Here is a 24063-nt window from a genome sequence, read left to right on the forward strand (position 1 = left end):
TATACAATGCTTATAATTTTTTGAACTTATCCACTGTCTTCTTAGACATACTTTAAAAAAAAAAGAAATAAGAGAAAGAACATGGCTTTCAGATGCATTTGCTGACATTACCTTTACAGGGTCCCAGTAGCCAAATGAGCTTATATACTTGTAGGTAAAGCTGAGCATTTTCTGGGCAAGGTGGGATGATATTGGATAACATTTCTCAAAAATGCTTGCACGATTCTCCACCAGTGGTTTCAGTTTCATATTCAATATGTATTGTACAATGTGGGTTTTCCGAGCTCCATTAATGAGAATTACTGGTAGCAAAAACTTCTCAAATTCTTCCTAATGAAAAAAAATCATAAAACCAAATATTTCTAGTGGGAAGGAGGCTGGCAGTATTTAGTTACAGCACATGGACATTGCTAGTAACTGATTACTTCAGTCTAGAGAACAAATATTTTTCAGCTTCCAAGTAACTGCAGGTTGGCAGCTAAAACTTTGACCCTATGTGGCTTCCATGTTGCCCTTGATTTATTAACTAGTTTTTATAATTGTAAATGGTCCTGACGAAAGGGACCTAACCCCTAAAAATATACATTTCTTTTGAAATGTTAAAAAGAAACCAAGGCATAAACCAAATCGCTTTTGTTTCATTCTCAAATGTTATTTTTTGAATTATGAAAAATGAAAAAGTAATAACCTGTATTATTTGTAAATTATTCATATCTGCTTCAAATTTTTCTCCCAGTTCACCTCTCAGGCGTTCGAGCGCATCAATTTCCTGCTCTTCATCTTCCTCACTCATCACTTCCTCATCTTTTGGAAATTCATCAAGGATGTCAATATCATCTTCCTCATCTTCAAGTTCTTCCTCGCTCATGTCTTCATCTTTTCTAACAGTCTAAGGAAGAAAATATTTCCTTTTACTATACATATAAAATATGGAACAAATGACATTGCTAACTAATCATCTGGGATATTTTGGAATAAGTGGGTATTGGTTAGTATGGCATGCAACGTTCATCAACTGATATAGTAAAATTTCAAATATCTGGCACCCAAGAAATTTAATGCCTTCAAGACTCTAACACCACAGTGATCCCATAAATAAATACCTAGACAAGATATTAACTGCTAATATTTAATGCTATAGTTGTCAGAACATTACATGTTTTTCATGGTCTTCAGTAACAATATTTAATGCAACTCAAAGAGTATATAAAACACTCCCTAGCTGTGTTAGCTTGGACAAAACCAGTTTCCTCGTCTGTAAAATAGGAATAAGGAAAGTACCTCCCTCACATGGTTGTTGGCAGTGCTAAAATAAGTTAATACATGCAAAGCCCTCAGAAAGCTGTCCGGTACATGGTAAGCATGCAAATGATAGCTGTTATTGCTATTATTATGCTGTTACAGTTATTATTGTCATTTTGTATAAAGCACTGTTCTAATAGAATAGTACACGCCCCTGAGGAGGCTGCAGCTTATCTGAGGAAACCAGAATTAACACATAAATGATTACTGAAGACCACGACAGGATGCTGATACTAAGCGGTGTTGCATAGGCTCGAAGTGCTACAGTTCAGTTTGCGTAACACTGAACCCCGTCCTACTGATTCTCCTGCACTGCCTCTATGCACGTCGCCCTGAAGTATCCCTTGAGCCAGAGGGAGCACTGCCTTCCCGTCAGAAACCTGGGAGTTACCTTGACTCCTCGCTCTCCATTATTGCACATCCGGTTTCTAAGAACAGGAATCCTAAATAATACTTAAGACTCTCTCCTCCTTTCTAGTCCTGCTCTACTGTTTGCCCTCTCATTACCTCTTGCCTGCACACTTCTGATTAGCTCGCTATTTCCTGATCTTTCTAACTGATGAGACCCTGGTTCCTTTAAAGGTGCCTGGAGCTGGGATCTGGACTTGCAGGTGCCGGGAGGCAGATGAGAGGACCAAGGGCCCTTCCCTGTTCTGTGCCCAGGCTCCTCTTTCCCCGGAAGGAGTTTGGCGTTGGAACTATGTTTCTCAGTTCTTATTCTTTTTTATTTGAATTTTGAAGCCATTTGGTTCTCTTACTACTTTTCCCTTTTTCTTATATTTTGACAATTTTTTAGTTTGAGATTTGATTTGCTAACGATCACTGGAGGTATGGTGGGATGAGTCCACACTACGAGCTGCAGACATCTTAGTTTCAGATGAACTTTTGCTCACCTCTCCAGCTCCATTTAATAGCTCTTCCCACTTGTTTGTTAATTTAAAAAATTAAACTATATAAGTTTAACAAGAAACTTTCAATTTATTTAAATGCTATATTGTAGTTTCCATGAACTTTTTTTTTTGCTCTCTGGTTTTTTATACCATCCTGTTTTTGTTTTATGGATACAAGTTTTTGAATTATTTAAGGCAAATTGGAATTTTTAAAATATTTAATATATTTCCTGTATTGTCTATTTGTTTTAGAGTCAATTATTCTGTTTGTTCATCTTGGTTCTTCTTTGTATTGATAATTTCAAATATATGGCAATCCTTCGTTGTCTATTCATTTTTATGAATGAAGGACTAAACTGATTAATTCAGAGCAACTGTAAGCTCTGGGTATGTGAGCAGGACAGGTTGTATCATGCTTCCATTTAAGATGTGGGGATGAGAAGAGGCAGAAAGGCTGGATCTTGTCCCAGATGATGAAGAGCACCAACCAACATTCTGTGGCACCTAGCATTTTCTAGACAGATTATTTAATTACTTTAGAAATTATTTACTTTTTTCTTCATGGGGACAAATGTCACTGTTACATGAGGAGCTGGTGGGATCAACCTTAAATAATTTTTCTGCAATTTACCCTCTTGGACTTTCTAGATAATCAAATATGTGCAAATATTAAATTTTGTTCTTACTTTTCAATATGTATGCTGTTTCTTTTTCTGATCACGTTGCTGTGGCTAGTTCCTTTAAATTTTTTAAAAGGTTAATAGCCTTAAAATCTTCACAGAAGACCATCTGAGAGACGCACAGGTTAATTCTTTTTAGGGAAAAAGGTTTTAGTTTTCTGTAAATGGCATTTTGGTCCTCTGGAACAGTGCTGCTTTTTTCCTTATATCTAGTATCTTTCAGTCCTTATGTTAGGAGATACATGTTCTAAAATTCATGGTCTCAGAGATCTGCCTCCAGTATGAAGGAATAAGTTCATTTAGCCTCTAGCAGATAATAACCAAAAGCCATGGACAACACACACACAAATACACACACATTTTTTTCCCCTCTCTCTTGCTCCAGAGTGCTTCTGGAGAGTGAACAAAGGCAGATTTTGTAGAGTAGTCAAAATTTGGAGGGAGCGATTGGCTTAGGGTCAGTTCTCTTATTTTGTGCATTTGCGTGGACGGCAGCCTCCATTAGAGTGGTGGTGGCAGAGGGGGACTAAAACTCTGATAGAAAGCTCTGTCTTTTGTCACCTACAAATTGGCACTTGCCCTCTACCTCTACAAGAATTAAATTATGAGCTGCTGCAGCTGCTGACCTTCAACAGCCCTGGAAAGAAGTTCAGGATGGATCAGAAATGAGGCACTCTGTGCTCTAGAAAAAACTGGCAGAACAGGTCTTCAGATAGTTAGATATTTTCAGGAGATGATTTTATGAGCCCAATTCTTGCGTCTCCTCATATATAGAAAAGTGATAAAATCCTTCAGAGCTACTCCTGGCATTCTCCTGCATGTGGCTACGCTACACTTGGTAAAAGGGACCCAGACACCAGAGAAAGAGCTAGTGTACAGGACGAGGGCAAAGATTCTGGAGCTAGGGGTAAGAGTAGAAGCAAGGCCTCCAAGGAATTGGGAGATATGCATTGTAAATCTGTATGAAGCCACTGGTTTATAGAATATTCTTCAGTCACATTTGGAGACTAAAATTCCACATGAGGGCGACATTTTCCTATAAAATTAATGGAAGTAGTCACCTTGAGACTTTGAAGTGATTTCTAATGTTGAAAGTGTTTTATTTGTTGCTAAAAAGTCAGACAGCAAAGGCAATAATGTTAAGGCTGAGAAGACAAACCTGGGAAGGGCTTTATCTGCATATGGTTCCCTAACTGCTTGGGAAAAAGGTGAGTCAAGAAACTGCATATTTCTGTACAGAGAGGCAAATGATGATAAGACCCCTGGTTCTGTGCATGAAAGCAAGCTCCAAGGTCCATGTGGAGTCCAGATGGATTCAACTCAGGTTGTCATGTTAACTGATTATAACAATTGCACTAAGTGATCCTTGAGATGCTGCACTGTGTTTAGTCTTTCCTTCTCTGAGGGAGTAGCAGTACATATAAAATTCCCATCAAAAAGTTTAAAAAAATACACAGTTTTAATCTCAGAAAATCTCATTAAAAATCTCAGGAACTCTCATAAAAAAATCTCAGGAATTGTCTTCCAAAAGTCAGTTTGTATAAATTAATTGTGGGAGATACATAGACAATTTTTATAAAAGATTAAGTCTCAGAAGAGCTAACTTACAAAATCTTATTTTGTTTATAAGATAGAATATTTCATCTGAGTTGCTTGGCTGTAGCATTTGGGTCAGGTAGGTCAACTGGGGACTAGCTCCTCTCTAAACAAAACGAAATCCATGATCTTCAAGGCTTATCTTTTCAAAAAATCAGCAGATGGAAAAGAGGAGCTGTATTGAACATCCTTCACAGTATGCGGCTCTGAGCGTCTACAGGCTCTGCCCCATTCCATTCTTTATCTCGAGGTAAGCTATATTTTAGCTCCAGCACAACTTCACAGGCTCTCTGTCTAGACCTTATTCCCGAGCTCCCAGCCTATCTCCCTGTAGCATGAGCTGAAGTGTGAAAAGCACAAATGAAAATCCACAAGAAGCATAGTTTAATGTAGTATTATTATATTTTGTATTAGATTATTTAAACACCTTATTTAAACATCTTGGTTTTCTTTCTTTTAAAAATGTTCATTTTTCTGATTATAAAAGTAATAAAAGTTCATTGTAAACAGCTATAGAATACCAAAAAGTGTAAAGAAAATAAAAATGATATATAATCTCAGAACTTGTACATAAACTCTATATCTCCAACAAGACTTCTATGCATCTTTTTGATGCTCAACATCACTAATTATTAGAGAAATGCAAATCAAAACTACAATGAGGTATCACTTCACATGGGTCAGAATGGCCATTTTCAAAAAGTCTTTGAACAATAAATACTGGAGAGGGTGTGGAGAAAAGGGAACCCTCCTACACTGTGGGTGGGAGTGTAAACTGACTCAGCCACTATGGAGGAGAGTATGGCATTTCCTTAAAAACACTAAAAAAAAAAAAAAAAAACCCACTAAAAATAGAGCTGCCTTATGATCCAGCAATCCCATTCCAGGGCATATTTCTGGAGAAAACCATAATATGAAAAGATACATGCATCCCAATGTTCACTGCAGCACTATTTACAATAGCCAAGACATGAAAGCAACCTAAATGTCCATCGACAGATGAATGGATAAAGAAGATGTGATACATATAAATTAAATAGACTATTACTCAGCTATAAAAAGGAATGAAATTGAGTTATTTGTAGTGAGGTGGATGGACCTAGAGTCTCTCATACAGAGTGAAGTAAGTCATAAAAAGAAAAACAAATACCGTATGCTAACACATATATATGGAATCTAAAAAAAAAAGAAAAGGTTGTGAGGAACCTAGGGGCAGGACAGGAATACAGATGCAGACAGAGAATGGACCTGAGGACACGAGGAAGGGTAAGGGTAAGCTGAGTTGAAGTGAGAGCATGGCATGGACATATACACACTACCAAATGTAAAATAGATAGCTAGTGGGAAGCAGCTGCATAGCACAGGCAGATCAGCTTGGTGCTTTGTGACCACCTAGAGGGGTGGGATAGGGAGGGTGGGAGGGAGACGCAAGAGGGAGGGGATATGGGGATATATGTATATGTATAGCTGATTCACTTTGTTATACAGCAGCAACTAACACAACAATGTAAAGCAATTGTACTCCAATAAAGACGTTTAAAAAAAAAAAAAGAAAAAAAGAGAGTACCAGAAAAACAAAAACAACAAAAAACAAAACACAAAATAAAACAAAAAAGAAACGAAATTGGGTCATTTGTAGAGACGTGGATGGACCTAGAGATTACCATACTAAGTGAAGTAAATCAGGCAGAGAAAGACAAATATCATATGATATCACTTATATGTGGAATCTAAAAAAAAATACAAATGAGCTTCTTTACAAAACAGACACAAACTCACAGATTTAGAAAACAAACTTATGGTTACCAAAGGAGAAAGGTGCAGGGGAGGGATAAATTAGGAGGTTGGGATTAACAGATATACACTGCTATATATAAAATAGATAATCAACAAGGACCTTCTGTATAGCACAGGGAACTCTACTCAATACTCTGTAATAACCTATATGGGAAAAGAATCTGAAAAAGAATAGATATATGTATATGTATAACAATCACTTTGCTGTACACCTGAAACTAATATAACATTGTAAATCAACGATACTCCAACGTAAAATAAAAATTTTAAAAAGACTTCTATGCATCTTTTTATTTTACATTGCTGAGATTTTATATATGTGTAAAGTATATATGTTTTAAATATGTGTGTGTCCTTTTTTTTGCAAAAAGCAATTTTATTTACTTACCTCCCCTCCTTTCCTTTTTTTCTCTCTCTCTATTATAAGTTCAGCCCTTCTTTTAGAAATCATGTCATCCTGTTAAAGAAAGAGACATAAAAAATATTAATGGATAATAATAAAATTACTTTCTTTAAAAAAATTTATTGATTTATTTTTAGCTGCATTGGATCTTCATTGCTGCATGCAGGCTTTCTCTAGTTGCGGCGAGCTACTCTTTGTTGCAGTGCACAGGCTTCTCATTGCGGTGGCTTCTCTTGTTGCGGACCATCGTCTCTAGGTGCACCAGCTCAGTAGTTGTGACTCATGGGCTCAGTAGTTGTGGCGCATGGGCTTAGTTGCTCTGTCACATGTGGGAACTTCCTGGACCAGGGCTCAAACCCGTGTCCCCTGCATTGGCAGGCGGATTCCCAACCACTGCGCCACCAGGGAAGCCCTAAAATTACTTTCTATATATTAATTTTTTTTCCCAAAGGGGAATAATATTTGGGCAGAAGGATACTTTCCAGAAAGGCATGTGATAGTGGTAATTATGTCACTTACATCTTTGGACCTCTGGACCTCTTGATCAGCTACTTCCCTCCAGAGGGATAAATGGTACTTGGGATCAGTCACTTTTTCTATAAACTTTAGAATTCCTTTTCAAAATGGATTACTTATTTGTTTCCTTTGGTGGAGAGGTGGATTTTGTACATGTAGAAACAGGGAAATACTTAGAGGCTATTTGTTGAAAATGTTTGATAATCTTTCATCATATTATTAAGATGTAATTGCTTAAAGAATCCATGCGAGAAAAGCACATGTACTTTGGATGCATTCACACATATGGTGTATAGGTAGTCCTCCAGTCTTTCTAGGGGTCTCTAAATCTAATGCAATGAATGGGTCCTTTGATATGACCTTAAGGTTTGCATGAAAACTAACCAGCAACCCTTGGGTTTGGGGGTTCATTGGCTCAGGACTCTTGAAACTGGAGTCCCCTTAAATACTGGGAGATCAGAGAAGTGCCTAAAGACATGCCCTGGGGGCTCCGGTCTAGGCCATCAGGACTGTGCTCCTTTTATCTGACAATTACTGAGTATACATTTCAGATAATTTATGTTTTGTTGACATGCAAGAAGTATTTGTAGATAGAATTCTAAAACTGAATGGAATCAAATTAATATAGTTCATGAGCCCCAGAGAGACTCTGTGGCTTTTCAGAGGGTAAGAGTTATAAAAACTCTTATTTCCTTTTTTAAAACCAGAGTTTTACCATAGGTGCTTTAACTGTAGAGTTATGAAAATACAGTCTCCTTTGTGTTTTCATAACATATAAGGAAACCACTGTATATACCAAAAGGAAATGCAAAGTATGTATAATAAAGCACACACATATCATGAGTCTGTTTTTCCTCTGATCCTTTCACTCAAATAAGTAGTGGTCAGTGAAGTTTAACTAATTATTGCATGTCTGCCAGATGCCATCACTGTTCTGAGCACTGCACATGTATATTCTTTCATTTTCTGCTCAAAATATACTGCAAGGCGGACAGCATTATCCCACTTTATAGATGAGTTAATAAAGTCAGAAGGTTTAATTCACATAGTATAACACAGCTAGTGTGAAGATGGTGTAAGAAACTCCCAGATACGGGTATGAAAAAGCACATTGTATGATGGAGCTGTAAGGAGGGTTTGTATTTGTTCCAACTGAGAAATAAAGTTAGAAAGAGGGTTTAGAACGGGATTGGGAGGGCTTTAAATGCCAGACTGAGGAGTTCAGATCTTAACAGAGTGACTTGATCAAAACATAGTTTTAGGAAGATCAGGTGGCCTGAAGGATGGCCTGGAGGGCCCAGATATGAAGTCTGGTAGGACAATTAGGAGGTCATCGTAGGAGTGCTGGGTGTGAGGTGAAAAGAATCTGAACCAGGGCAGAGTTGTGGGTATGAGAAGAAAGGAGCAAATCTGCTCTTTCCTGTTCCATATCCCTAAAGTCCTCAGGGCATGTGATGTCTAGGCTGGGGCTTGATTGCTTTAGAGCTGCTCTGTCCAGTATGGCAGCTACAAGTCACTTGCAGCTCTATTAAAATTAAATAAAATTAAACATTTGATTTCTCAGCCTCACCAACTAAATACATTTCAACTGCTTAATAGCCACATGTGTGGCTAGTGGCTGCTGTATTGGACAGTGAAGATACAAAACATTTCCATCAGCACAGAGAGTTCTCTGAGAACACTGGTCTACAGGTGCCAGATCCCACAAGGAGGTAACATGTAACTGCACTTTGGTATGCCCTCTTCTTTCTTTTCCATTCTCATGTTTATAGAGCCTCTTGCCTGGCAGACACTTTGGCCCATTTTCTTCAGAGATCAGCAACAGAAAAGGGAAGGATGTCATGTAGAATGGTGTGAAGCTTGGCATCCTGCCACACCTCTCTCCTGACTTCCACAGTTCTTGGATGGCTGAGAGACTGGCTTTGATTTTGTGTGGGACAGGGATGGCCTGGGACATGTAATCTTAGTGTGGTGGAGCAAAGGGATGGATGGCAATGCCCTTAGAGGGCATGAAAAGAACTTGACAACTGTGCCTGAGCAGTGACAGAGGAACTTCATGGTTTTAACACTTTATTTATAATTTAATAAGTATCGAGTTGTGATAATGTATTCAGTAATTTAAGTCACAGTATCTCAAAGTTGAAATTAACTGATTAGCTCTCTGACACCAAAGAGAGCTTTCTTCCATACTCTTCCCTGCCAAATGTCCACTCAGTCTATGCTTATCTATTGACAAGTAGCTCACTGCCTTCAGTCTTTGTTCTTTTTGGAAAGTCTTACTAATAATGAAATACATCTCCCTGTACCTTCCTCCTACCAATGGTGCTCCTTTCCCCTGTGGCCACATGGAACAATGACATACTCTCTTCAGTATAAAAGACCGTCACATAATTTAACACTGTTCTCATGTCCCATCTTGGTCTTCCTAGTTCCAGATTTGAAAGCCCTATTCTTTCTACTCAACCCAGATCTATAAATGTGTCCTTTCAAGACATGTCATACATACGGAATGAATCACAGGGTACATACTATTTTCTTTGCCTGGCCTCATTTACTCAGTATAATGATTTTGGTAGTCATCCATATTGTAGGAGGTATCAATAGTTCATTCATTAAAAGTACTGAATACTACTCCATTATATGAATATGTTATTTATTTATTTATTACTTTTCCAGCTTTATAAAATTGTAAGATATTTAAAGTATATGTCGTGAAGATTTGATACATATACACTGTGAAAGGACTTCTCCCATTTAGTTAATTAACACATCCATCACCTCACATATTTATCTTGTGTGTGTGACAACATTTAAGTTCTACTCTCTTGCCAAATTTCAATTATACAGTAGTACAGTATTACCAACTATAGTCATCATGTCATACATTAGCTCCTTAGGTCTTATTCATCTTATCGCTGAACTTTTGTACCATTTTATCAACTTCTCCCCATTTCCCACACCTCCTAGCCCATGACAACCACTTTTCTACTCTGTTTCTATGAGTTTGATTTGTTTTTAGATTCCACATACAAGTGATACCATGCAGTATTTGTCTTTCTCTGCCTGGCTTATTTAACTTAGCATAATGCCCTCAAGGTCCATCCATGTTGTTGCAAACGTCAGGATTTCCTTCTTTCCCATGGCTGAACAACATTCCATTGTGTGTGTGTGTGTGTGTGTGTGTATACACACACCGCATCTTCCTTATCCATTCACCTGTTGGCAGACACAGGTTGTTTCCACACCTTGGCTATTGTGAATAATGCTGCTATGAACACGGGAGGAGAGATATCTCTTTGAGATAATGACTTTGTTTCCTCTGGATATATACACCCAGAAGTGGGATTCCTGGATCATATGGTAATTCTATTTTTTAATTACTTGTGGAACCTCCATACTGATGTCCATAGTGGCTGTACTAGTTGACATTCCTACCAACAGTGCACAAGCGCTCCTTTTTCTCCACATCCTCACCAGCATTTATCTTGTCTTTTCAATTTTAGATACCCTAACAGGTGTGAGAGGTGATATCTCATTGTGGTTTTGATTTGCATTTATCTGATGATTAGTGATGTTGAGCACCTTTTCATGTACCTGTTGGTCATTTGTATGCCTTCTTTGGAAGAATATCTATTCAGTTCATCTGCTCATTTTAAAAACTTGGATTTTTTTTTGATACTGGGTTGTATGAGTTCTTTATATATTTTGGATTTTAATCCCTTATCAGGCATATGATTTACAAATACTTTTTCCCATTCCCTAGACTGCCTTTTAATCTTGTTGATGGTTTCTTTTGCTGGGCAGAAAATTTTTTAGTTTGATGTAGTCCCACTAATTTATTTTTGCTTTTGGTGTCAAATCAAAAAAAAAAAAAAATTGCCAAGACTGATGTCAAGGAGCTTATCCCCTTTTCTTATAGGAGTTTTAGGGTTTCAGGGCTTGTGTTTCAAGTCTTTGATCCATTTTGAGTAGATTTTTGTGTATGGTGTAAGGTAGGTTTTCAATTTTCTTCTTCTGCAGCAGGCTATACAGTTTTCCCAACACAATTTATTGAAGAAACTATCTTTTCCCCATTGTACATCCTTGGCTAGTTTGTCATAAATTAACTGACAATATATGCATGGGATTATTTCTGTGCTTTCTATTCTGTTAAACTGATTTATGTGTCTACAGTCTGCTATTGCGCTGAATTTTTCAGTTTGGTTATTGTATTCTTCAGGTCTGTGACTTCTGTTTGGTACTTTCTTATTTTCTCTGTGACTTCTGTTTGGTACTTTCTTATATTTTCTATCTCTTGAAAATATCACTTTGTTTATGCATTTTTCTCCTGACGTTGGTGAGCATCCTTATGACTTCTGTTTGGTACTTTCTTATATTTTCTATCTCTTGAAAATTTCACTTTGTTTATGCATTGTTCTCCTGACGTTGGTGAGCATCCTTATGACCATTAGTTTAAACTCTTTATCAGATAAATCACTTATCTTTGTTTCAGTAAGGTGTGTTTCTGGCATTTTATCTTGTTTCTCCATTTGGAACATATTCCTCTGTTTTTTCATTTTCTTTGACTCTATGTGTTGGTCTCTGCCCATTAGATAAAATAGCCACCTCTCCCACCTCAATAGCCACCTCAAAATAGAGTGGTCTTGTGTGGAAGATGAACACAGCTCAGGCTGGCCCCATATCTTGGCCATCTCTTAAGCCTTTGTACTTGTTTAAGCCACTTTGTTTGTTTTTAGCGGCTCCCGGTAGTTGAGGGGGTACCATGACCTATCAGTGTCCCAAATGGGAGGATCACAGTCAGCATAGGCTGATTGGAAGTTAGACACTCAAGCAGCAGCTGTTTTGATGTAGGTGATGTGGGTATTTTCTCATCTGCCCAACGTGTAGGAGTCACTCAGCTAATTTCTGGATTTCTTTCAGAGTGGATTGAGTTCAGGAGGCTCCTATGTTGCCACCTTGGGCTGGAAGCCAAGGGACGCTATCTGGATATTTACTACATTTTGTTTATCCATTCATCAGTTGATGGACATTGAACTGTTTCTACATTTTGGCTATTATGAATAATGCTGTGTGAACTTCCACATACAAATTTTTACATGGACATGTTTTCATTTCTGTTAGATAGGTTCCTAGGAGTGAAATTGCTAGGTTCTCTATGACACTTTTGAACATTTTATGGAAACTTCTCAGACTACAGTTTAAGAAAAGATGTTGTAAGCTAATACCTGGATTTGTTGTACTACAGGTTAAAACGGCCTTGATGGATGGTGTCACCATTCCAGGAGCTAGTGAAAAAGTCAATGAAAATTTTAATTCTTTGTGTTTCAAGGTCTGCTCCACTTGCTGCCTCTTCAACTGTGCTCCAGTGTCTGGTATAAGGATACTGTGGTGCTACCACTATCTTTAATTTTACTTGCCTTGGAGTGAGAAACATTAACATGTAGATAATCATAAAGCCCTCAAATAATTCTTAACTCTTTAATTATAAATTGTCTTAATATTTGATGAAAATGTTTTCATACTGAATGTGGTATTAAAATCAGAAAACTACATTTTTGTAAAGACCACTTTATAAACTGGATAAACGCTGAACACATTTACTCTTATGCTTTTTTTAACAGATACATACCTTGATTTTTGCCTTCATTTCCTTGATGAGTTTTTTCCTTTCTAATTTCTTCCTTTGTTTCACTTTCCACTTTCCAATTTGGGTAGGAAGGAGGCGATCAGAAACATCTTGATAATCAACTTGTATAAAAACAGCAGCATCTGGGAAAAACCCATGTTCCCCCAGAAACTGGACCTCGTCAGGATATCGCGGGAAACCATCTAATACAAAACCTGTGGAACTAGGTGGAAATTTCATAACTTACTTTATTGGCTTAAAATATTATATTATAAATATTGATTTAAAAATGAAAAAAGTACTGATAACTCTCAACTTTACATAAGACACCCAATGAATAAACAGTTTCCTATAGTACCTTTTATTTTTTTGATATTTCTACATGCTGTTTCTTCTCCCAAATGTACTGAGTTGGATTAAAATGATAATATTTTATACTTATATTTATAGTATAAAAGTACTGTCAATCAGTTTATAGACAATTACTATCAATTAGAAGCCTACTAGAAGTTGTGAGAAGATCACAGGGAAAGAGAAAATAAGTTCTCTGCTTGGGACGAGTGACCAGCCTAATGACTGTGTCACCGTTTTACATAAAGAGTTTACTTGGCTGCCCTCTACCCCTTTATTGAGAATCCTTACCTTTTAGTCATTTTTCTTCTAATGATGTTTCTTTTCATGGGAAAGTTCATAACCCTCTTCCCTGGCTCCCTTTGTAACCAGTGACAATTATTAATGTTTTCTTGGCTCATGTGTAAGATGATCGTATTCAGACAGGATCATCAAACTTGCTCAAGTATGATGAAACTTTAAGAATCATGAAAATAACTTGGAATGTTAACACATTTTCATTAGGGAGTATTTATAAAAACAATCAGGCTTGGAGAACCTGGCTTGGTTTAGTTGAGAGATTTAATATTGGTCTCTTTTTGAATAAAAGTTTATCTTGTTTATCTAAAATTTGGTTTAACTATTTATATTTAAATATACGTTTTCTTCTTCAAAGGAATAGGACTTTCATGAACATTTGACAGTTTCAGCTCGTAACTGTCATTTAGAAATGTTGTTTTCTTTCTAATTAAGTGGGCAAATTTACATATATTGGCCGTAAGATACGTGTTGTTTTCTTTAGAGGTGCCTTCAGCAAAGTCTCTTCTGTTCTAGCTGTTACTTCTTTGTCAATGACATCTAAATCTTTTACCCCTACACCCAAACTCTCTTCTGAGTTTTGATTTAGAATTTTCAACAAGCTGCCTAGTTTCTCCATCTGAATGCCCTTCAGGAATTATATATGAATCATACTGTCAAAAAATCATGCTCACTGTTACCCTTCCACACAGCTCTTCCTCTGACTCACTAGTATCCAGGTGCCAAACTTCAGAGACATCCTTCAACTCCCTCTTGCTTCTCACATACAAAACCTAAGTAATGTAACTAATGTAATTAGTTACATTAGATCTCTAGGACAGATGCCTTTTTTTTTTTTGCGGTACACGGGCCTCTCACTGTTGTGGCCTCTCCCATTGCGGAGCACAGGCTCCGGACGCGCAGGCTCAGCGGCCATGGTTCACAGGCCCAGCCACTCCGCGGCATGTGGGGTCCTCCCGGACTGGGGCACGAACCCGTGTCCCCTGCATCGGCAGGTGGACTCTCAACCACTGCGCCACCAGGGAAGCCCTAGATGCCTTTTTAAAACATGTTTTTTCCTGATTATAAAAGCAATAAATCTCACTATAGAAAAATCAGAAATAAAGTCATGAAGAAAGGGCAAAATTATCTGCAACCTCATATCCAAGAGGTTACTGACATTTTGTTTTGTTTCTTTCTAGTTGGTTCTTCATTTGTTCAACTTTCTATCATATTATAAATAACTTTGTATCCTCTTTTTTAACTTAACCGTTGTATAGTAAAATTTCTTATGCTATTACAAAGTCTTCATTGTAGTAAGTTTTAATGTAGTGCTAATGTTCAGCTATTTTATTTAGGCTATTACAATTTCACTTTTTACTTTTCTTCAATCCATATGCTTTTTTTTTTTTAAATGTGTGATGTGAGGTCAGGAGCTAAGTTAATGAAGAAAAACCCTGCCAGCAACATGCCTAAGTTTACTATGACTATTGATCTAATTTAGGGTACAAGAAATTAAAATTAAAGTGACTAATAATCCCACTTACTTGGTTAAGCCAGGGACTAAGTGAAAGAGAGTGACCAGAGGAGGACTGGGACCTGCCAGTTATTTGAATTCTCTATGATATAGTTTCCTTATCTCCAGAATGAGAAAATAAAACTTTCTGTCCCAGAGGGCAGTTGTAAGGATTAAGGAAATTAATATGAATAAAATATAGGAGAACAGTATCTGGCACACAGTAAGTTCCATATAAGTGTTTGCTATTATCAGTACTGTAAGTATCATTTCACTTTCGTCTGGTGGATACCAAGGTAAGAGATTCTGGTTAGGAAATCGAGGTGAAGCCTTAAACTGTGGTGGCCTGGAATTCTTAGTTTGTCCTGTCTGGCGTCAGGCTTGTTCCTGGCTGTTGGTAAAGGGATGAGACTATGGACAGTTATTTAGCGGTGTGAACAACCACTGCAACAAAAACAAAGAGCGTTGCTCATCAACCAGTTATACGGGGGTTAAGTCGCAACCCACTGCAGTCACCTACTGACAGCGTACCCTGAAAAGAATTCAGGATGAAAAAACAGGATGAGGCACTCTGTCCTTTGGATAAACAGTCCCCTAGATAGTTAAATGCATATCTCAGGAAGGATTTCAATGACCCCAGATTCTTGCATTTTCCAATACACAGAAAAGCACTAAAATCATTAACTTGGGATATCTGTTCTTCGTGATTAGCAGCAATCTTTTACCAAGATATATGCTTAACTACATGTATTCCTAGCCAAGAAATTCATACGTGTGTACTGGCTCCTCCCCTACCTCTTTGGAACAGGTCTTCAGAGCTATCTCCCAGGCTATAGTCCTCAGTAAGACCCTGAATAAAATTTAAACTCACAACCCCCCTGCGTTATTCTTTAAGTTGACAGCGGAATTAACTAATTGTTAAAAGACTACAAGGCAAAGAGTCTGGTACGTCATGAGTGTACACAGGTTTAGAATATGGATCCTTAATCACAACTACACATTATAATCCCCTGGGGAGCTCCAATGCCCAGGCCACAACCTCACACCTCTAAAGATTTTGACTCAATTATTTTGGGGTGGGGTCCCTGGCATCAGTATTTTTTAAATAATCCTCTAGATGTTTTTTTAAATTAATTAATTAATTAATTTACTTTTGGCTGCATTGGGTCTTCATTGCTGCATGCCAGCTTTCTCCAGTTGCGGCGAGCAGGGGCTACTCTTTGTTGTGGTGCGTGGGCTTCTCATTGCGGTGGCTTCTCTTGTTGTGGAGCACGGGCTCTAGGCGCACAGGCTTCAGTAGCTGTGGTTTGCGGCCTCTAGAGCACAGGCTCAATAGTTGTGGCACACAGGCTTAGTTGCTCCATGGCTGTGGGATCTTCCCGGACCAGGGCTCCAACCCATGTCCCCTGCATTGGCAGGCAGATTCTTAACTACTGTGCCATCAGGGAAGTCCCTAAATAATCCCCTAGATGTTTTTAATGTGTGGAAGCACTAGTTTACATGAGAGTAAAGGAGAAAATTCTTAAATTTATGTTGGATTACGTTTTTAACTTTTAAGAATAAATCAAATAAAAGTCAATAAATGTATAAAAGCCTATATAAATTAAGATACCGTATTGGTTCCTTAAACCACCACTCAGAGAGAATTGCTTCAAGGATTTTGGGAGGCAATGGCTCATTTTCTGTTAGATTTAATCTGATTGCTTCTTCTTCTTCTGTAAGCTGTACTTCCTGAGGCTACAAACAAAAATCAGAAAACAAAACAAAAATTTTAAACTGTATATTAATAAATAATACTATGTTACATAGTTGATTAGGATAAGACCTGTTTTTCTCAGGTCAGTTTTTTCAAAAGTATTTATGTATTTATTTATTTTGGCTGCACTGGGTCTTAGTTGCAGTACACGGGATCTTCGTTGCAGCATGCGGACTCTTAGTTGCAGCATGCATGCAGGATCTAGTTCCCTGACCAGGGATCGCACCTGGGCCCCCTGCACTGGGAGCACGGTGTCTTACCCACTGGACCACCAGGGAAGTCCCTCAGGTCATTTTTTATACTGTTGCTCATAAACATTTAAAAATCTGAGCTCTTTTCTTTAAACCAATATGTAATATGGTTTTAAATATTAAATGATATTTACTATTGCTAAGAGGAGTTACTAGCAATTAGCATGACTGATTTTCATACATCGTCTCAGGATAGCTGTCTCATCATTTTTACTAAAACCTTGTTCAATATATATCACACACCTATAAAGCTTAACTGATTTTTGTCATCTATTTTATAACTATTCAACCTAGATCCTGATTAAAGGATGGGCCAGGCAGGCAGTCATCTGGAATATAATCTGTACCTGCATCCATTTATAGGAGATCATTTGAGAAGAAAAGGGCCCAGCTATATCAGAAATGGTTAAAAAGTGAGTTAGAATTAAGAACTTTCTCTTTATACCTCCAGATAGAAAACACCTAAGAGATATATACAAACTTTCTTATGAGGCATCATTAGAAATTAATATTTTGAGATCTCCACTGGCGCTGGGACAGATTTTTTATGACGTTAAATAGAAAACGGAGAACACAATAATGGAAAACCTTACAGTCTAGGTCAGACATATCAAATAGCATAGTCCCAAATAAATGCTATATAACACTCTGGTCAGGAAAAGCTTTTCCGTTTTTTATTGGAGTCATGTAAAACTCAGTATTTTATATTCTAGATGAGCAGTAAGATCTGTATTTAACATATGGGGAGGATGACTCTTAAATGATTTTTATGGGCTATTTTTTTCTTCTTAGAAACTTTATAGAGTTTCTTTTTTTTAACATCTTTATTGGAGTATAATTGCTTTACAATGGTGTGTTAGTTTCTGCTGTATAACAAAGTGAATAAGCTTATATTCTTCTCCCCCAAAGTAACACCAGTAAGCACAGTTATCTACAAGGAGAGTATTAATATTCCTACCAGCTTCTTTGTATTTTCTTCCTCAATTGTAACATTGGCCTGAATTGCAAGCTCTTCAAGTTCTTGTTTTGCAAATTGTTCATCCTCAGAATCGTCCTCAAATTCAGGTCCAACTTTCTTCTCAGTTTTAAGCATTAATTTTTCTTGAAGAAATTCTTCAAACTGGATATGAAAAATGCCCAATTTTTCTGCCAACTGTCTTCCACATACAGTTTTGCCAGAGCCATGGGGGCCCAGAAGGCATATTCTTAATGGAGGAGCCTGCCACAGGGGGTGGGTCAGGGGGTTGTAGGATAGAAGGATAGTGAGGAAAAGAAAGCTTTGAGAATTTAGAAAACATAAGGCTTATTATTAACTGCCCTCCCTAAGACTGAATTATCACTTCACAAACTCAAGGATGTTTCAGCATTAGGATACCAATTAACATGATTCATTGCATCAACCATGGTCCTCAGGGATCATCAACAACCATAGAGCATCTTGATATCAAGTGCCAAAAGGCATTTAATAAAACTAAATTAATTTTGTTCCTTTAAAAAAGCTATAATTAAGGAAGAATGGAAAGGCACTTTCTTAGCACGATAAAAACAACAACAACAACAACAAAACCTCTCTACCAGACAAAAAGCCCATTGATACTGGAACACTAGGGGTCCCTTCATTAACTCCTGTAATCTCTGTATTGGAGATAGGGAAGCCCCAAAACCACAGAACCCACAGAGATCCAGATGTATGGATTGTCCATGGATGCTCAAATTGTCAAGAACAACGGGGAGAGTTGGGATGGAGAAGCAGGTAAATCTTTTGTGAATGTGGGGAAATGACTATGATATTGGTAGGTGACAGCAAGGAGGAGTGGGAGATGGTGATATATCTGGATGGAATAAGCCTCCAAGGGGCTGGCAGTACCGGATTTCGAGTAGCAGAGGGAAGCAAGGAGCACAGTCTCATCACCTTCTGTCCTTGTGAACGAAAGGTTCAGAGAAGAGATTAAAGGTGCAAGTATACCAGAGAAATACGGGAGAAAGAGGAGTCAGGTATCTTGAGGAATAGGGAAATTTAAAAGAAAGAAAGAAATTTAAGAGATTTAAGAAGACAGCAAGTCCACAAAAGAATATTTGAAAACAGAAATATCAGAGAAAAGAAAGAGATCTTAGAGATTAAAAATGTGACTGCTGAAGTAAAAAGTTCAGTAGTACTGTGAAATTCTAAGATTCCCTAGCATGAAAAACAAATGATTTCAGATTAAACATGTACCATGTGTCCAGTGCAATGAATAAAAAAGATTCTGGACAATTTTAAGAACATAAGATAATGAAAAGAAGCTCTTAAAAGCTTTCAAATATTTAAAAATTGAAGCTGACTTACAAAGAAATTAAAATCAGCCTAGTGACACTGGATGCTACCTCACAATAAAGCAATATCTTTAATATTCTAAAAAGGAATGATTTTCAACCTAAAATCTATGTCCATACTAACTGTTAAACATATATGAGAACCAAATGATGACATTTTCAGATATGAAGAAAGTTAGCTGAAAATGTGTTTCAGCAAAACAAGGGTTTGAAAAACCCACAAAGCAAGAGGAAGACATGATGTAAATATCCGTTGACTTTGCCACCCGGCATTTATTCACTCTTCTTCTGTTAACCACATCTGGATTCCCCCCAGGAGACCACCCTTCATCACTCTCAGTTTATGTGCTTCCAGTGGAACTGATCCCATCATTAGATAAAGAATTGGGCATGACATGAAAAGACGCTCAACATCACTAATCATCAAGGAAATGCAAATCAAAACCACAGTGAGATATCACCTCACACCTGTCAGAATGGCTATTGCCAAAAAGACAGGAAACAAGTGTTGGCAAGGATGTGCACTGTTGGTGGGAATGTAAATTGGTGTAGCCACTATGGAAAACAGCATGGAGGTTCCTCAAAAAACTAAAAATAGAACTTTCTTGTGATTCAGCAATTCCACTTCTGGGTATTTATACGAAGGAAATGAAAATACTAATTAGAAAATATATATGTACCACTATGTTCTTTGCAGCCTTTATTTGCAATAAACAAGATATGGAAGCAACCTAAGTGTCCAACGATAGATGAATGGTTAAGAAAGATGCGGTACACACATGCACACATAATGGAATATTACTCAGCCATAAAAAAGAATGAAATCCTGCCATTTGTGACAACACTGATGGACCTAGATGGTATTATGCTAAGTGAAATAAGTCAGGCAGAGACAGACAAATGCTGTATGATTTCACTTATATGTGGAATCTAAAAATCAAAACAAACAAACATAACAAAACAGAAACAGACTCACAGACATACAGAACAAACTGGTGGTTGCCAGAGGGGAAGGGGGGTAGGGAGATGGGCAAAATAGGTGAAAGGGATTAAAAGGTACAAACTTTCAGCTATAAAATAAATATGTCCAGGTTGGCTGTACAGCATAGGGAATATAGTACACAATATTGTAATAACTTTATATGGTGACAGATGGTTACTAGACTTAACTTGGTGATCATTTCACAATATACGTAAATGTCAAACCACTATGTTGTACACCTGAAACTGATATAATATTGTATGTCAATAAAAAAAGAACTGGTCATGTGATAAGATTTAAGTCAGTTGATGAATCACTTGAGAAAAATAATGAAAAAGAGAATGGTGAATAGTGAAAATACAGTGGTACGAAATTATGTAGGTGCAGTCTCACACCATACTTTTGGATCACATTTTAAATCCCTCAGTGATGAAATTGCTGAAGTGACACCTCATTCATCCACAGGTTAAACCTCTGGCAGACAGAGCTGTGTGGAATTCAGAGCGGATAAGTAGCTAGGAAGTGAAGGGATGTAGATACATGACAATTTGCAGAAAAAGTGTGGACTCACCATTAAGATTTCAGGCTTTTGTCCACAGGGTTATGAGTAAAACAAGGCAATAGATCACAAGTAGTGAAACAGACTAAGAGGAAAACAAAACACCAAAAGAAGACAAAAGGCCACATTCCTAAGTGACTCCCATCACCAGCAGGGCCAGGGCACAACCATTGGCATACTTCAGTCATCCCTATGGGACAATTTAGGTCCATGAAAATGGCCCAAATTATCCAGAAGAGTTTAAATTGTGTTTTATAAGTTCTGTTTAACAAGGCAATAACGTTACTGAAAGTTGTGACAGTATATTGTGATTTATATATTTTGATCTTGTAGTCCCATTCTAGGGAATTATACTAAAAAAATAATTAAGAGAAACAAAGGATCACATGCCCAAAGATTTCCTAAGTACTATTTCATATCCACAATGGCACAATCACACTATAAAAATTACTATGAAAAAATGTCTAACAAGAAATTAGATGTTAAAATGGTATGTCAAAATGATTAGGCAATAAAATAAATCCAATAAATTTACAAGCAGTAAATTCAGCTGTGACTTTCTACTTCAGCTAAAAAGATATCATGTATTGGTCTGATACGGGCATTACTGAAGAAATCCAAATAGATAATTAGATTATGTTATATTCCAAAAAGTTGTTCTTGGAACTTAGATATTTCCATACCATTATATTAGATTGGGGACTTCACTACTGAGTAAAATGGTGGAGGTTGGTAATAAGTCCCTTAAAAAGTATGCAGGAGCAATCGTCAGGATGGGAATATTGTTTTCACCTTTAATGGTTCATCATGAGCCACATACTCCTCAGGTTGCTCCAAAAACTTTTCTTTAGCCTCAGGACTTGAAAAGTAATAGATCTTTTCTCGATATTTAGCTGCTTCTTCTGTGCTACCTGGTTGTAGGATGAAATTTTCTTTGAGAGCCACTGGACAAAAGTGCTTTGTATCTCCCAAATGCCTTCTCTTCTCTTTTATTCTATCTTCATTCTAGAAATATTATTCAAAGTTTGGAGAACACTATTAATGCATTATTCATGTAATACTAAAGAGGGAATTTTTAAAAATGCAACTTGAATAGTATTTAATCCATAACAATATCCATTTAAAACAATCCACAAAAGACCAGCTCTTATACTATTTAAATTAATCAAAAAATCAGGTTCTCATATCCCTCTGAGTTCACATCCCAAGCGTCTTTATTTTATAAAGAAAAAGAAGCACACTGAGAATGAAGGCATCCCCAGCCCTCTACAGACAAATGTGTAATAAAACCCCCCATAATGTGCTGGTGCAGGGTCACTGTGAGGTCAGTTTCTAAAATAAAATTATTTCCAAGAAGTAAAAGCTGAGTCAGGGTCGCAACTTCTTACCCACTGAAAATGAAATGGGAGATGCCTCAGGATTTGCTTTGTTTCCTACTCAGTGGCTGTATATCAAATAATTTGGAACTATTTTATTTTGTTCAATTGGAAATGTGTAATATATTTTATTTGTGATAGATGAAGAAACTGTGTGTAAAGTCCCTTAAGGACTCTTGCAACTTATTTAAAGCAAAGTACATTTAAAAAATAATTTTCTGTGCTGTACAATACATGTTTGCTGTAAAAATATTCAAAACTTATCACAATGCATAGAGTGAACATTTCCTCTCACCTTCTTCCTTACAATACTATACTGACACTCAGTAGTTTTATGTGTATCCTTCCAGACCTCTTTTTCTAAGTTTATCCTACACATCTATATATAAAAATAGACACAAATTTAGGCACAAATACATTATTTTTAAAAATACCAATGAAATAATACTTTACATGATTATTCTACAACACACCTCTTTTTTTCCCCCAAGCAAGATATAATAAACAACTTCCTGTAAAGTAGCAAAAATAAGACTAATCTCTCCTTTTCTTGTGTCATTCTTGTTCAATTTTTGTGTCAGGGTTATGCAAGGTTCAAAATGAGCTGGAAAGTATTGATATTTTTCTATGATGTGGAAGAGTTAAATAACATAGGACTTATCTAATCAACAAGAACTGTCCTATAACTCCCTATAATTATTTTTGTTTGTTTAGCTTTTATCTTTCATCCTAAGCAAATTTTAGTAATTCGTATTTTGAAAATGCTTTTCATTTTGACTTAAAAATGTATTAGGGCTTCCCTGGTGGCGCAGTGGTTGAGAGTCCGCCTGCCGATGCAGGGGACACGGGTTCGTGCCCCGGTCCGGGAAGATCCCACATGCCGTGGAGCGGCTGGTCCCGTGAGCCATGGCCGCTGAGCCTGCGCGTCCGGAGCCTGTGCTCCGCAACGGGAGAGGCCACAACAGTGAGAGGCCCGCATACCGCAAAAAAAAAAAAAAAAAAAAAAGAAAAAAAAAAAAAAATGTATTAAAGTTGTAATTTAAAACAACCGTCTTTTAAAATCTGATTATATACCCCTTTCTATCTCAAACGTTATCTACTGCTCCTTCTTTTTACCTCATTCTACTTGCCAGAAGTTTGTCTATTTTATTGCTCTTGTCAGGGAACCAACTTTTCATTGTTTTTGAAGTTAGGCCTACTGGTTTTATTTGGTTTTGTTTTCCTATTTCATTAACTTTTGCCTTTAATCTCCTTTCTACTTTCTTTTGGTTTATTTTGTTATGCTTTTTCCTAGGTTCTTGAGTTGGATGCTTAATTAATTTCTCCAGTCTTTCTTGTTTTTCAATAAATGCACTTAAAGTAATGCTGCCAGACTTAGCAAATGAAAATGAAGGCTCCCCAGTTATATCTGAATTTCAGTTTAAAAAAATGTGAGGTATGTGAGGTAGGTGAGTGGTGGGTGACAAGGTTGGGGGGGGGTCTTTTTGGAGCAAGGGATTCTGGGAAGATGGTGATCTAGAGACTCTCTCTTTCCTTCTCTGCCACCTCCTCAGTGGTAAATAGCTGCTGGGGCAGGTGGCTGGTAACCATGGACGTGAGGGGAGACAACTGTACAACACTCTTTACCACTATGAGGGGGATGAGTACCTGGAGACAAACAACAGAGGGACAAGAGCATTAAGATGCCAAGTCTTCGGAGGAATTTTATCTGTAGAAATCTGTGGATTTCCTGGGGGAATGTTAGCACCAACAACTACCACCCAGGAGTGTTTGTGGTCTCTGTGGCCTGCAAGAGACCAAGAAGGAGCTGTATGGGTGGGAGGAGTCCTCCCTGACCCTGCATCTGGGTAAGTATGAGGAATCTAGGTAGCTG

At 37.4% G+C, this 24063-nt stretch overlaps 1 protein-coding gene across 1 annotated transcript in view; it reads right to left on the minus strand.

Annotated features, from left to right (window-relative positions):
* AK9 (adenylate kinase 9) overlaps window positions 1-24063 on the minus strand; it is a gene marked incomplete at both ends in the record, with an annotated part of 108014 nt that overhangs the window by 17814 nt on the left and 66137 nt on the right. The window contains 7 exons of the mRNA XM_079716719.1: window positions 112-330; window positions 689-889; window positions 6654-6722; window positions 12814-13033; window positions 16566-16690; window positions 17919-18179; window positions 21607-21819. Of these exons, the coding sequence (XP_079572845.1) occupies window positions 112-330; window positions 689-889; window positions 6654-6722; window positions 12814-13033; window positions 16566-16690; window positions 17919-18179; window positions 21607-21819 (1308 nt within the window). The remainder of the gene's footprint in view (window positions 1-111; window positions 331-688; window positions 890-6653; window positions 6723-12813; window positions 13034-16565; window positions 16691-17918; window positions 18180-21606; window positions 21820-24063) is intronic.

The sequence above is a fragment of the Hyperoodon ampullatus genome (assembly GCF_949752795.1).
Source record: "Hyperoodon ampullatus genome assembly, chromosome: 12".
In the NCBI taxonomy this organism is placed as follows: Eukaryota; Metazoa; Chordata; class Mammalia; order Artiodactyla; family Ziphiidae; genus Hyperoodon; species Hyperoodon ampullatus.